General features: G+C 48.1%; 1 protein-coding gene across 1 annotated transcript; it reads left to right on the top strand.

Annotated features, from left to right (window-relative positions):
• Positions 1 to 305: 305 nt before the first annotated feature.
• On the top strand, positions 306 to 11,190 carry Trappc3 (trafficking protein particle complex subunit 3). The gene is made up of 5 exons (XM_042683625.1): positions 306 to 470; positions 7,515 to 7,612; positions 7,832 to 7,931; positions 9,861 to 10,043; positions 10,451 to 11,190. The coding sequence occupies exons 1-5, from the start codon at positions 429 to 431 to the stop codon at positions 10,568 to 10,570; spliced, it is 543 nt and encodes a 180-aa protein (XP_042539559.1). The 5' UTR covers positions 306 to 428; the 3' UTR covers positions 10,571 to 11,190.
• The last annotated feature ends 2,112 nt before the right edge of the window (positions 11,191 to 13,302 follow it).

The raw sequence follows: 13,302 nt of genomic DNA, 5'->3' as shown, positions 1-13,302 counted from the left end.
GTCAGTTTGAAAGCGACTTTGCAAGATCAACCCGAGAGAGAGGAATTTGGAAATCATTTCTGAGCCAGGCCTGGGGGAGGGCGCGGAGAGCGACAGCGTGCGTGGACGGTGGAGGACTACCGCAAGCTGCGGACGCCACCTAGCGGCCAGAATGTAGTTTAATGGACCAGGGCTTGGAACGCGTGGTGTTCCGGGAGTTGTAGTCTCACTGCACGAGAGGCGGGGCTTCCGGTGAGCCTGTAGGATGTTGTAGTGTGCGGTCCGCTGGACCACAAGTCCCATGGTACTTCGCGGCAGGTCACGCAAGCGCAGTCAGGAAAAGCCGCACAACCCCGGAGCTCAGAGGCTGTGTCTGGGTTGAAGCTGCGTCCAGAGGGGTCACTAGAAAGGTCTTCGGCGAGGCGACGCGGCGCAGAGTAGCCGGCACCATGTCGAGACAGGCGAACCGTGGTACCGAGAGCAAGAAAATGGTAACTTGGAGTGCGTGACCCCTGCGGGCGGGGCGGAACCGAGGCGTTCCGGGGGTGGGGCCTAGCGCGGTGCGGGAGGTGAGGAGGTCGCCGGGTGGATCAGCCCGGCGCGGGGGAGAGGCGGGGGTCGCGCTTGGGGCGGGGCAGGGATCGTAGAATAGACCCCGACCTCTACGCAGCCTGTGGAGACGCCCCTCCTCCGACCCCTGCATGCCACTCTATGCTAGACCAACAACAGCGACGGTAATAACAGTAACTACCACTTCTGGTCTCGGAGCGTTTGGCACCAGGCCACGCACTTGATCTCATTTCATCCGCCTAATAACCTGACGAGGTGGATGATGTTATGCCTTTTTGCCGCTCAGAGAGGTTATGTAATGCCTCAATTTACACCTAGGAAGAGTTCGGATCGGAGCCCTTGTCTCTCCAATTCCAGAGGTAATGGCGCTCACAATGGCCTGGGCATGGTGGGATGAGCTCACACATTGGTCTTGTTAAGGGGAACTTCCTGAAATAAGGTGGGCCAGAATCAGCAGTGAGTGGGGCCCCTCCACTGGGGAGAGGAGGGTAGCAAAGGAACCTTCGTGTCCTGGAAATACGGGGACACCATTTGTTGCCCTAAAGTTTGGGCTTGGGGCTGTTTCTACAGAGTAAGGTAGATAATATTTTTCTTCAAGCTAAGTAGCTTTCATGGCAGGTGTTCCTTTTCTTTGGCTTTTTACCCCCCAAAGTACTGGAGATTGAACTCAGAGCCTCATGGTTGCTAGGCAGGTGCTGTACCAATGGAGCCCCTTTTTGCATTTGTTATTTTAACAAATTTTTTGCTGGTCGTGGGGCTTGAACTCAGGGCCTGGGCACTGTCCCTGAGCTTTTTTGCTCAAGGTTAGTGCTCTACCACTTTGAGCCACAGCACTATTTTTGATTGAGTGATTAATTGGTGATAAGAGTCTCCCACTAGAACTTTTCTGCCCCGGCTGGCTTTGATCCTCAGAGCTCAGCCACCTGAGTAGCTAGGTTAGAGGCCTGAGCCACCAGTACCTCAGCTGCATTTGTTATTTTTGAGGTAGGGTGTCACCTTATGCCCCAACAGGCTGTGATGATCCGCCTGCTGGTTCTTCCACAGTTGTTGGGCATAACAAGTGTGCATCACTGCTCCCAGCCATTGGTTGAGATGACATGTCTCAGGCTGGTCTTGAACTATCATCCCCAGTCTCTGCCTTCCCCTAAATAGCTAGGATTACAGGCTTGAGCCCTTGCACCCGGTTTCTTTAGCATATTCTTATTTGTAGAACTTGGTTTTGGGATTAATAACTGAGTCTCTGAGCCTGAGAGTGTACTTCAGAGATAGAATGAAAATGCAGGAAGCCGGGCGCTGGTGGCTCACGCCTGTAATCCTAGCTACTCAGGAGGCTGAGATCTGAGGATCGCAGTTCAAAGCCAGCCAGAGCAGGAAAGACCGTGAGACTCCTATCTCCAATAAACCACCAGAAAACCGGAAGTGGCGCTGTAGCTCAAGTGGTAGAGCGCTCGCCTTGAGCTGAAGAGCTGAGGGACAGCGCCCAGGCCCAGAGTTCAAGCCCCACGACCGACAAAAAAAAAAAAAGAAAAAAAGAAAATGCAGGAGGCTTCGGTTCAATCCCCAGCACCAAAGACTAAAAGCAACCCAGTTTCTGAGGTTGCATGCTGGACATACCAGGGAGCCTGTGTTGATACTAATCTAGACAGAATGATTAAACTTTCCTCACACCATTTCCATCTTAAACCTGCAACAGCCACCAAGAAATGGGAAACCTTCAGGGAAAGCCTGCTGTTATATCTGTGCTTTCTCTGATACCTTTCTTTTTGTGTCAATCCTGGGCTTTGAACTCAGGACCTAGGTGCTGTCCCTGAGCTTTTGTACTCACTTAAGCCACAGTTCCACTTCTGGCTTTTTTGGTAGTTAGATGAAGAAAGTCTTATGGGCTATCCTGACTGGGCTGACTTCAATTCATGATCCTCAGATCTTAGCCACCTAAGTAGCTATACAGCCATGAGCCACTAGTGCCTGGTTTTTGGACACCTTGGAGAAACTGATGATAACATCAAATCTTTCCCCAGAAATATTAAATACATCCAGGCACTGGTGGCTCACACCTGTAATCCTAGCTACTCAGGTTGCTGAGATCTGAGCATTGCAGTTCAAAGCCAGCCCGGGCAGCAAAGTCCATGAGACGCTTATCTCTAATTAACCACCAGAAAACTGGAAGTGGCGCTGTGGCTCAAGTGGTAGAGTGCTAGCCTTAAGCCGAAGAGCTGAGGGACAGCACCCAGGCCCAGAGTTCAGGCCCCACAACCAGGGGAGGGGAGGAACCCAGATAAAAACAAATACACAAACGTGCACTGTGACTGAAATGGAGTTTCATCCTCAGCAATGCAAAAACAAAAATCCCACACACATTTACTTACATTTTCCAGAGACTTATGGTCCCCCTAAAATAAATCCATGGATTACAGGTTGAGAAGTCCTACCTAGGAGCGGGAATGTAGCTCATCAGTAGAATGCTTGTGTCATATGCACAAGGCCCTAAGTTTGATCCCTAGCACCCACCTCCAAGAAAAGAAAGTGAGAGAGGAAGAAAGAAAAGACAGGAAGAAAATTCAATGTTTTTAGGAAGTATCAGTAATTTAAAAGAAGAGACTGTTTTGCTAAGAAACATGTAATTATGTAAAGGAGAAAGTTTTGACTTTGGTTAGAATTCTTGCTTATCAAGAGCCACCTTCCCAGCCCATCAACTGATTATTAATTTCCTTATCTATGAAATGGTTGCGCGTTGCCTACCTAAGATGAGATGAGCTAGTGGAAAATCCAAGGGATTTGTGTTTCTTTCCTCCTTTTCCTATATGAGCGGAGACTTTGAAGGCTCTGTCCCTGAGCTTCTTTTGCTCAAGGCTAGCATTCTACCATTGGAGCCACTTCCCACTTTTTCTGAGTTGTTTATTGGAGCTTAGAGTCTCATAGACTTTCTTCCTGCCTGGTTGGCTTTGAATGGCAGTCCTCAGATCTCAGCCTCTTGAGTAGCTAGGATTACATACCTGAGCCACTGTGCCTGGCTAGTCCTTACTTCACTATTTTCTCATTTTTGTACATCTTTTTTTTTCTACCTGAAATCAGTGTTGTACTTTTAATTAGCCCAGAGCCCGGGCACTATCTCTGAACTTTTTTGCTCAAGGCTAGCACTCTACTGTTGCCAGAGCTCCATTTCCAGCTTTTTTTGGTACTTAATTGGAGATAAGAATCTCACAGAGGTGGGGCGCTGGTGGTTCACGCCTGTAATCCTAGCTACTCAGGAGGCTGAGATCTGAGGATCGTGGTTCAAAGCCAGCCCGGGCAGCAGAGACCATGAGACTCCTATCTCCACTAAACCACCAGAAAACCGGAAGTGGCGCTGTAGCTCAAGTGGTAGAGCGCTCGCCTTGAGCTGAAGAGCTGAGGGACAGCGCCCAGGCCCAGAGTTCAAGCCCCACGACCGACAAAAAAAAAAAAAAAAATCCGTTGTTCATGGGGCTGGGAAGATGGCTCAGTGGTAGAGCACTTGCCTTGCATGCCTGAGGCCCTGGGTTCGATTCCTTAGCACCACATAAGCAAAATGAAAAAAAAAAAAAAAGCCAGAAGTAGCGCTGTGGCTCAAGTGGTAGCGAGCTAGCCTTGAGCTGAAGAGCTGAGGGACAGCGCCCAGGCCCAGAGTTCAGGCCCCATGACTGGACCCCAAAAAAAAGAATCTCACAGAGGGGGCTGGGAAGGTGGCTCAGTGGTAGAGTGCTTGTCTTGCATGCATGAGGCCCTGGGTTCAATTCCTCAGCATCACATATGCAAAAGCCAGAAGTGGCGCTGTGGCTCAAATGGTAGAGTGCTAGCCTTGAGCTGAAGAACTGAGGGATAGCGCCCAGGCCCAGAGTTCAAGGCCCCACGACCAGACACAAAAAAACACAAAAACAAACAAACAAAGAATCTCAGGAGTTATCCCAGGCCGAGAGTTCTGGCTCCCCCCACCGACAAAAAAAAAAAAAAAAAGAATCTCAGACTTTCCTGCCTGGCCTGTTTTGAACCACTATCTTCCTAGTCTCTTAAGTAGCTAGGTTTACAGGTGTGAGCTACCAGCACCCAGCTTCAATACTGGGGTTTAAACTCAGGGCTTTGTGATTGCTAACTAGGCACTCTACCCACTTGGGCCACACTCAAGCCCTATTTTGCTTTAGTTATTTTTCAGGTAAGGTCTTGTGTTTTTGCCAGAGCAGGGGCCCAGACCTTAATCTTCCTATTTTACCTCCTGTGCAGCTGAGATTACAGGCATGAACTACCACAACTCCTGTTGGAAATGAGGTTCTCACTCCCTGACCTGGCTTCAAACCTCTATCCTCCTTATCTCTGCCTCTTGAGTAGCCAGGGTTATAGATGTGAGCCAATGTGTCCAGCCCCAGTATTGAACTATTTACTTTCACTTTAGCATGAGCCTGCAAGTCTTCACCTTCCCCCTCTTTCCTGAAACGAGGTAGAGAAGTGCAGCACTGTACTCATCTTCAAGGCTTTTGAAACTGTCATTTTCTCTGCTTAACTCCCCTCTCTCAGATAATCATCTAGCCCACTCTCATCTCATTCGGTTACCTAGTTGTTAACATCCTCAGAACAAGCCTTCCCTGGCAACCTGCCTACTTCTCTGTCCCTTCTTTGCTCATTTTCTTCATAATATGCTCTCTTTAATTTTACATAGTATTTCATTATGAATGATACAGTCCTTTGTTTATTTTCAGTCTTCCCCATGAGAATGTAAAGGAGGAGGGCAGGGATTTGTTTGGTTCCATTCCTTGCACCTAGATGCCTGACACTGGTCATCTGATACACAGTTGAATGAATGATGGTTTTAGTTTGTTGTCTCATTCACTTGCTTGGTGCCTACTCAGAGCTTGTCACATGATCCTCTTTGTGGTCACCAGGTTGTGACAATGATCCTTTGGGAGCCTACCCCTCAGCAGCCAGTAACACTGTAGGATGGAGAATGTCATCATTTTACAGATGAGAAAAACTTTAAAGTATGGTCACAGTGGCTTAGGATAACAAAGAAGGTTTTTGTTTTTCTTTTTTTGGCAGTACTGATGTTTGAACTCACACTTGGTAGGCAGGTACTCAGCCACTTGAGTCACACTCCCAGCCAGTAACAAAGATTTTTCTAGTACAGGGCTCAGTTTTCAAGAGGCTATTGAAAAATGTTTCTTAGCCTGTCATCTGTAAAATGTATAATAAATATAATGCTTGTTATGCCAACCTTGAGACTTGTGATTAGTGAGAAACTATCACGAGACATTCTGAAAATTTTGAAGTATTACTGACCATTATTATTATTATTACTATTTTTATGGGTCATAGGGCTTGAACTCTGGGCCTGGGTGCTTTCCCTGAGCTCTTCAGCTCGAGAGTGCTCTGCCACTTGACCCACAGCGCCACTCTGGTTTTCTGGTGGTTAATTGGAAATAAGTCTCATAGTGTTACCTGCCCAGGCTGGCTTTGAACCACAATCCTCAGCTCTCAGCCTCCTGAGTAGCTAGGATTATAGGCATGAGCCATAGTACCACTCCTATTTTGTAAGTACAAAGACCTTTTATTTCTTCTTTTATTTTTTTTTGTCGGTCATGGGCTTGAACTCTAGGCTTGAGTGTCGTCCCTGAGCTCTTCAGCTCAAAGCTAGTGCTCTACCACTTGAGCCACAGTGCCACTTCTGGTTTTCTGAGTGATTTATTGGAGGTAAGGGTCTCATAGACTTTCCTGCCCTGGCTGGCTTTGAACTGCAATCCTCAGATCTCAGACTCCTTAGTAGCTAGGATTACAGGTGTGAGCCACCAGTGCCTGGCACAAAGACCTTTAAGTTATGTATTTATGTTGTTGGCTTGGTTCATGACTGAAGACAGAGACAGACTTGCAAATTAACAGTGTGTGTGGAGAACCTGGTTGAGGGATTCCATTCCCAGATGCCAGGCATATTGACTTGTGACCATGGATCACTGTCCAGGAGTTTGACTTTCCCTGTTGGTAAACTGGGGCAGCCACACAGCAGGTGCTTGGTAGCCCTGTGATCTGCATGTTATTTGGCATCATGGCAGCTGGAGGCTCCTGTCTCCATCCAAGGGCTCATTAATAATGGAAGGAAAGCTCTCCTGATTTAATGTAGTAGCGCCAACTCTTCGGACTGGTAACTGCTGGATTGTCTCCATCCATTCATGCCCAAGCCATTCTGGTGCCAAGCACTTGACTTTACTAAAAAATCATTCCCCCCTTAATAGCTTCTCTTTGATCGCCATATTTGGTAAATGTCTCTTGGAGACACCCTGGTCTGACTGTTTTAGTTGAGTTCAAAGAGCTTCCTAATACCAGAATTGATTTTCTTTGACTCTAGTGCATCTAGGTTTTTTTTTTTTTTCCTGTTTGTTTTTGTTGAGGTGGGATACAATAAACTCTAGCAAGGTAATTTTGGGGTTTTGTCCCTCAGAATTAACCTTTGTCAATAATTAGCTGTTTAACCTTGGCCAGATTATTTAGTTATTCTGGTCTCAGTGTCCTCTTCTCTACAGTGGGAGTCATTTCTGTTCTGTACTTTATTATGGGAGGCAAAATGGCTTAACTCTGGGCCAGGGCCTATGATATGGGGAAACCATTGGTCACACCTGGCAACACTACAGAGGGAGTCTGTAAATGTCTGCTTCTGGCCCATCTTTCACAGAGTCTAATGAGTAACTACCCCCACATTGGATTCAGGTGACCATACTTAGCCTTGGCAGCTGTGGAGGAGATTTAGGTTGGCAAGTGTGTTGTGAGAGTGGCTGCCCAGAGAATGAGGTTCCTGTCCTGTGGACTTAGGGCCACATCCCCCAGGCTCTCCACAGTGGTGGTGTTTCTTTGTAGGCATAGGCTGCCTGGTGACCTTCCTCAGTAGTGGTATCAAGGTCGGTCCACACTCTCACCATCCCCTCCCATTTGTTCTGCTTGGTCCTGATTGCCTTTTGAATCTCTTTTAGAGCTCTGAGCTCTTCACCCTGACCTATGGGGCTCTTGTCACTCAACTGTGCAAGGACTATGAAAATGATGAAGATGTCAATAAGCAGCTGGACAAAATGTGAGTGAGCGCCTTCACAGAGAGATAGGAGTGGGGCTCCCTAGCACTCTGTCTGCATCATCCTTTACAGCCCTGACAAGTTTGGGGTACAGTTTCCACTGAGCTCATTTATTGGGATATTTTGAGATTATCCCTATTTTCCCTATATAAATAACAGTCTTATTTGTAGGCTAAGACATTTAGGCCCCCTAACGGCCTGTTCTCTCATTTCCTTCCCAGGGGCTATAACATTGGAGTTCGGCTGATTGAAGATTTCTTGGCACGGTCAAATGTTGGGAGATGCCATGACTTTCGGGAAACTGCAGATGTCATTGCCAAGGTTATTATCCTGGGCCACCTGGCCATGCCAAAGGATATCCATTGGGAAACACTGCTCACTGCTCTCTGTCTCCCTGTGAGAGCTCCTTAATCTCCCCAAGACCAATTGGGCATCTCTTTAGGCTAAGGAAGCACCAAGCACTCCAGTGGGGTGGGAATAACAGACCTTGAAAGAGGGACGAATGCCAGGCGCCAGTAGCTCACGCCTGTGATCCTAGCTACTCAGGAGGCTGAGATCTGAGGATATCGGTTCAAAGCCAGTCAGGGCAGGAAAGTCCATGAGACTCTTATCTCCAATAAACCACCAGAAAACCGGAAGTGGCACTGTGGCTCAAGCGGTAGAGTGCTCGCCTTGAGCTGAAGAGTGCAAGGACAGCACCCAGGCCCAGAGTTCAAGCCCCACAACCAAAAAAAGAAAGAAAGAAAAGAAAGAAAGAGGGACGAATGTTTGGATCATCCCTGTGGATTAAAGCTGGAACTCTTCACTATGGAGATGGAGTAGAGTAGCTTGGGGAGTAAGAATACAGATCTTAGGGCTGGGAAGGTAGCTCAGTGGCAGAGCGCTTGCCTTGCATGCCAGAGGCCCTGGGTTCGATTCCTCAGCACCACATAAGCAAAAAGAAAAAAGCCGGAAGTGGTGCTGTGGCTCAAGTGGTAGAGCGCTAGCCTTGAGCTGAAGAGCTGAGGGACAGTGCCCAGGTCCAGAGTTCAGGCCCCATGACCGGACCCCAAAAAACAAACAAAAAGAATACAGATCTCAGAGAAACATGGCTTCAGGTTCTAGCTCCAATATTTACTGGTTCTGGGTTCTCAGTGAGTTTATTTTAACCTCTTTAATTGGCAGTTACCTTACCTTGAAATGAAGAAAGTAAAAGTTTTGTTGTAAGGAATAACAGGCATGAGCATTCAGGTAAAATGAATGCGCTTCATGTAGTAGTATTGCACATACGGTGATTACTATTGTTAATACTAGTGCTGTACATTATGCTGTTAAATGGCATGACACCTCTAGCGCTGTGACATTTACCTAAAGGATCGTTCCTTCAGATGTGAGCATGCTGGCCATACTCAAATCCTAAAGAGGATTGAGAGTGAAGAAAGCTTTATGAGGGGAGGGGAGGATTAGGAGTGGTAGATAAAGATATCTTGAGAGTAATTCCACTTGTGACTATTCACTTTCAAGAATGTGGGTCCCTAGCTGAAGGTATGGTCCAGCATTGGTGTACCTACCTAGCAAGTACACAGAGAGGTTAGGGGCCTGTCTGCTCAGCTCAGATGCTGGTTCAGGATGTTTGCCCCTCAGGTGGTCCTTTCTACACAGAGAGTGAGTTATTGCTTGACTATATAATGCCTTGAAAGAGAGCCATGTGGAACTGTATACAGTGCTTCTGCCTTTTGCCATGAATATCTAAAACTTAGAGCTTCATCTCTCCCTCAGGTCATCATCCTTACTACAATTTCTTTTTTTTTTCTTTCTTTCTTTTTTGTCAGTCATGGGGCTTGAACTCTGGGCCTGGGCATGTCCCTCAGCTCTTCAGCTCAAGGCAAGCACTCTACCACTTGAGCCACAGCGCCATTTCCAGTTTTCTGGTGGTTTATTAGAGATTAGAGTCTCACTGATGTTCCTTCCCGGGCTGGCTTTGAACCCTGATCCTCAGATCTCAGACTCCTGAGTAGCTAGGTTTATAGGCATGAGCCACTGGTCCCTGGCCTTCTCTTTTCTTTTGGCCAGTCCTGGGGCTGAAGAATTAAATCCAGGACTTCATGCATGCTAGGAAAGCACTTTACTACTAAGTCAGATTCCTAGCTCTACAGTTTCTCTCTTTCTTGTTTTTGTTTTGTTGGTTGCAGGCATGAGCCCCCAGTGCATGGCCCTTATTGCTGTTTCTGTTGGCCTTTTCCCATAGTGCTATTGTGTGTCCTCTGATAGGTGGCATTCAAGATGTACTTGGGCATCACTCCAAGCATCACTAATTGGAGCCCAGCTGGTGATGAATTCTCCCTCATTTTGGAAAACAACCCCTTGGTGGACTTCGTGGAACTTCCTGATAACCACTCATCTCTTATTTACTCCAATCTCTTGTGTGGTGTGTTGCGGGGAGCCCTGGAGATGGTGAGTGCAGCTCTTTACCTTTTGCGATATCTGAACTGTGGTAAGGGTTGGGAAAATGTTTGATTGAATGAGAGAAAGGGGCTTTGGCTCTTCCCAGCCTTTTCCTGCCTGAGATGGTAGTGATGCTGAGATGGGATCCAAGTGGAACATCTCTCCATGGTGGTGATCCTGACCTACTGGGCTGAGAGGTGGTGTCGTCCGTCCTCACAGCCCAGGCCCACACACTCCCTACTCCTAGATTGGCTTACATGATAACAGTCTCGTTATTGGGACCACTGTCTTCTGCAGTGGGATGCTGGAGCTGGCAGTCCTGTGGGAACCAGCCCGCCATTCTGAGTGCTCTGGGGTCAGGCACAGCCTACCCCAAGGCTGTGGCATCTGCCCTTGCATTTCTCTCCTGTCCCCAGGTTCAGATGGCCGTGGAGGCCAAGTTTGTCCAGGACACACTGAAAGGAGATGGCGTGACAGAAATACGGATGCGGTTCATCAGAAGGATTGAAGACAATCTCCCAGCTGGAGAAGAATGACCATTCTCAGGACAAGAGGTAGCCAGCGGGAGGACTTTTTGGAAGCAGAAAGGCTCAGTGCTCCATCTGCTCCCTGGAACTCAGTGACTCTTTAATATCGATGTTCTATATTCTTCTAACCTTGTTTCCATTCTCCATGCTAATAAAGAGCAGACTGGTATAGTCCATTTACACCACAAGTATGCACATTCAGAAGGGAAATTCTTCACTCCCTTCCCCTTCAAAGGGGCTGGATGTAATTGTCCTTGGTTGGACTAGAAAGAACTCAAACTATTTTACATTCCTGTACATTTTCCAGCACAAAATCTACTTTGACCCCATTGAGAGACAAACCTGGCACATCTATTCCTTGGCCTTCGTCAAGCCATTGACAAATGGCAGTAGGGAATCTGGGGTTGTTGGGGGGAAGGATAGCAGGGTGTGGGTAGGAATTTCTCGGCGCAGTGTGACACGCTGTAGTGCTTGCCAGGACATGGGAGCCAGTCATACCAGAAACACCGACTTCTGGGAAGCCTCCCAGCCCTATTCCCCCTGCTGTTGGAGGCAACATCTCCTCTTTTTACAGAGGGTCTGTCCTTTTTCTTATAAATTCTTCAATAAAGACACATTCTTGAGTGAAATCCCAGTCCCGTCCTGGTTTCTTTCTGTTCAGCATGGAAGATTTGACTAGAAACACTAAACTCGTGTTGAGTACTTGCCCTGTGTCACTCACTGTGCGTCACATACTGTATTGAGCTCTTCCTTTCTTAGACCACAGAGTCATACCACTGCTAAGCGGAGATGCCAGGGTTCAGACCTGAGCCAACTGCAAAGCTCATGCTCTCAATGGCATTGCTTTTCTGAAGCTTGGTTAGTACTAGGGAGAGAAGAGAAGTCATTGTGTGATTTCTCTCAGCCTTACAGAGCTTTGAAAGAAGCAAGACTGTTTACGGCTATATTTGGTAGTGCTATTCTTGGCCTAGCACCTTCAATCCAGGCAGAGTAAGGGAAAACTAGACTCCTGGCCTTGCCCAAGTTAATAGATAGGCCTGGGATGAGGGGAGCTACTTAAAAATATATTGTACTTAAAAGTGTGGCTTGGTTGAGGGTAGGACCAGGCTTGAGATTCCAGTAAGGGGGCAGTGTGTGTTGAGGACTTGTTTCTAGAGGGGAGGCCACCAAAGAGAAGTGGTCACTTTTATGTCCTCCTTCATTGAGCTTCTTTAACCCTCCTTCCACTCCACATACAGTTATAAGACCCCATGACAAGCCCTCTATTTTGGACAACTATATTCTTAGCATTCAGTGTAGACTGAGTCCAAGTGAATGAATGAATGAGATTGAGGGACTGAATGCCGGAGTCCAGTTGTGGGAAGCTTTCTGTAGTTAATCCTATATAATTCTCTTTAGGAGGAAGTGTCACCTTTCTCCCTATGTTATAGGCTACTTTCTGCTAGCCATTTAGGTGGCGTGAGATTTTGAGTATTTCCTAGAATTAAACTTGGACAGTCTTACAGGGTTGATGAGCTATGGAAACAAGGAGCCTTCATAGCTACGGTTCCACAATTGTGTGTTGTCACACAGGGACTGAGGGAAGTAAAGGGACTGGGAATTGCAGGACTATCTGAAACACCCCATCTTCTAGAATTTCCAAACAACAAATTTCAGCCCTGCCCACCCCAGCAGCTGGGGGATTGTAGTTTATATATATCTAGAGCGGATGCTGTAGAAAAGGTCTTGCTCTGCAGCTGTCGGCCACCAGGGGTCTCCAGATCACCACCCTACTGTGCCAGAAAGAACCATTGGACCGTTGGCTTTCAGAATTTGCTAGAAGATGCACCTGATGGGCAAATCTCAGAGTCTAAATCGGAGTCTGGGAGTGTCCCCTCCCCTAATCACAGCCATGACCCCCAAAAGCAAAGCTCACACAGCTGCTAGGCTGACTGCTTGCCTACTGAACCCAGGCTATGGGAAGAGCTCACTGGCCAAGATGTCTGGCTCGCTTACGCACCAAACTCTCAAGCTCTGAGCCCGCCCCTAACCCTAACCACTTCCTGGATGGGTGTGCAGGCCCCCTGCCCCAGCCGCTGAAGTAAGAGCCCCCTTCCTTCCCCAGACCCCAACCCCTATGAAGTTTCCATAGTCAGGTTACACCTTCTGGGAGGTTGGCCTCCCCTGAATTTCTACCAGGCATCCAAGTAAGTCCATGGGGCAGTGGCAACACAGGCCCTAGGAGCTGAAATCGCATTAAATAAAATTAAAATAGTCTCCTAACAAGTAGCCCATTGTGGCCCGTGGGAGGGGGGGGTGCAGGAAAAGCATCCTCCATCCTCCTGTGCTTAAGTGCTACCATGTGCTGTTCCCTGGAAGCGAATGGGGTGGTGAGAGGGAGGGGAGGGTGGCCGCCAGCGAGGAGACATGCTGTTACCGAACCCGAGTCTTTGATGTAGGGCCAGGCCTGACCCCAGGACAGCCGCTGGCCACTGCCAGGGGAGCTGTGGGATGCAGCACATTCCTGGGGGCAATTTGCGCTCTGGCGGAGGAGAGGGGAAAGTTTCTGCTGTGGGAAGGAGGTGGAGCCGCTGCTGTAGCAGAAGTTGGGGGGTGTTTTGAGGAGCACAGGAGGGACAGCAGCACCCTCGTGCTTGGACCTGGTTCCCTTAACCAGCTGGGGTAGAGGCCTCCTCCAGGAAGCCTTCCCTGATTGAATCCAGAGCTGGCGAGGAGCAGTACTCCCTCACCCCGGTGGATGC

This window comes from Dipodomys spectabilis, unplaced genomic scaffold (genome assembly GCF_019054845.1).
Source record: "Dipodomys spectabilis isolate Male_0828 unplaced genomic scaffold, ASM1905484v1 ptg000002l, whole genome shotgun sequence".
In the NCBI taxonomy this organism is placed as follows: Eukaryota; Metazoa; Chordata; class Mammalia; order Rodentia; family Heteromyidae; genus Dipodomys; species Dipodomys spectabilis.
The sequence above is the reverse complement of the archived record's forward strand: the minus strand, read 5'-3'. Positions and strand labels throughout refer to the sequence as shown.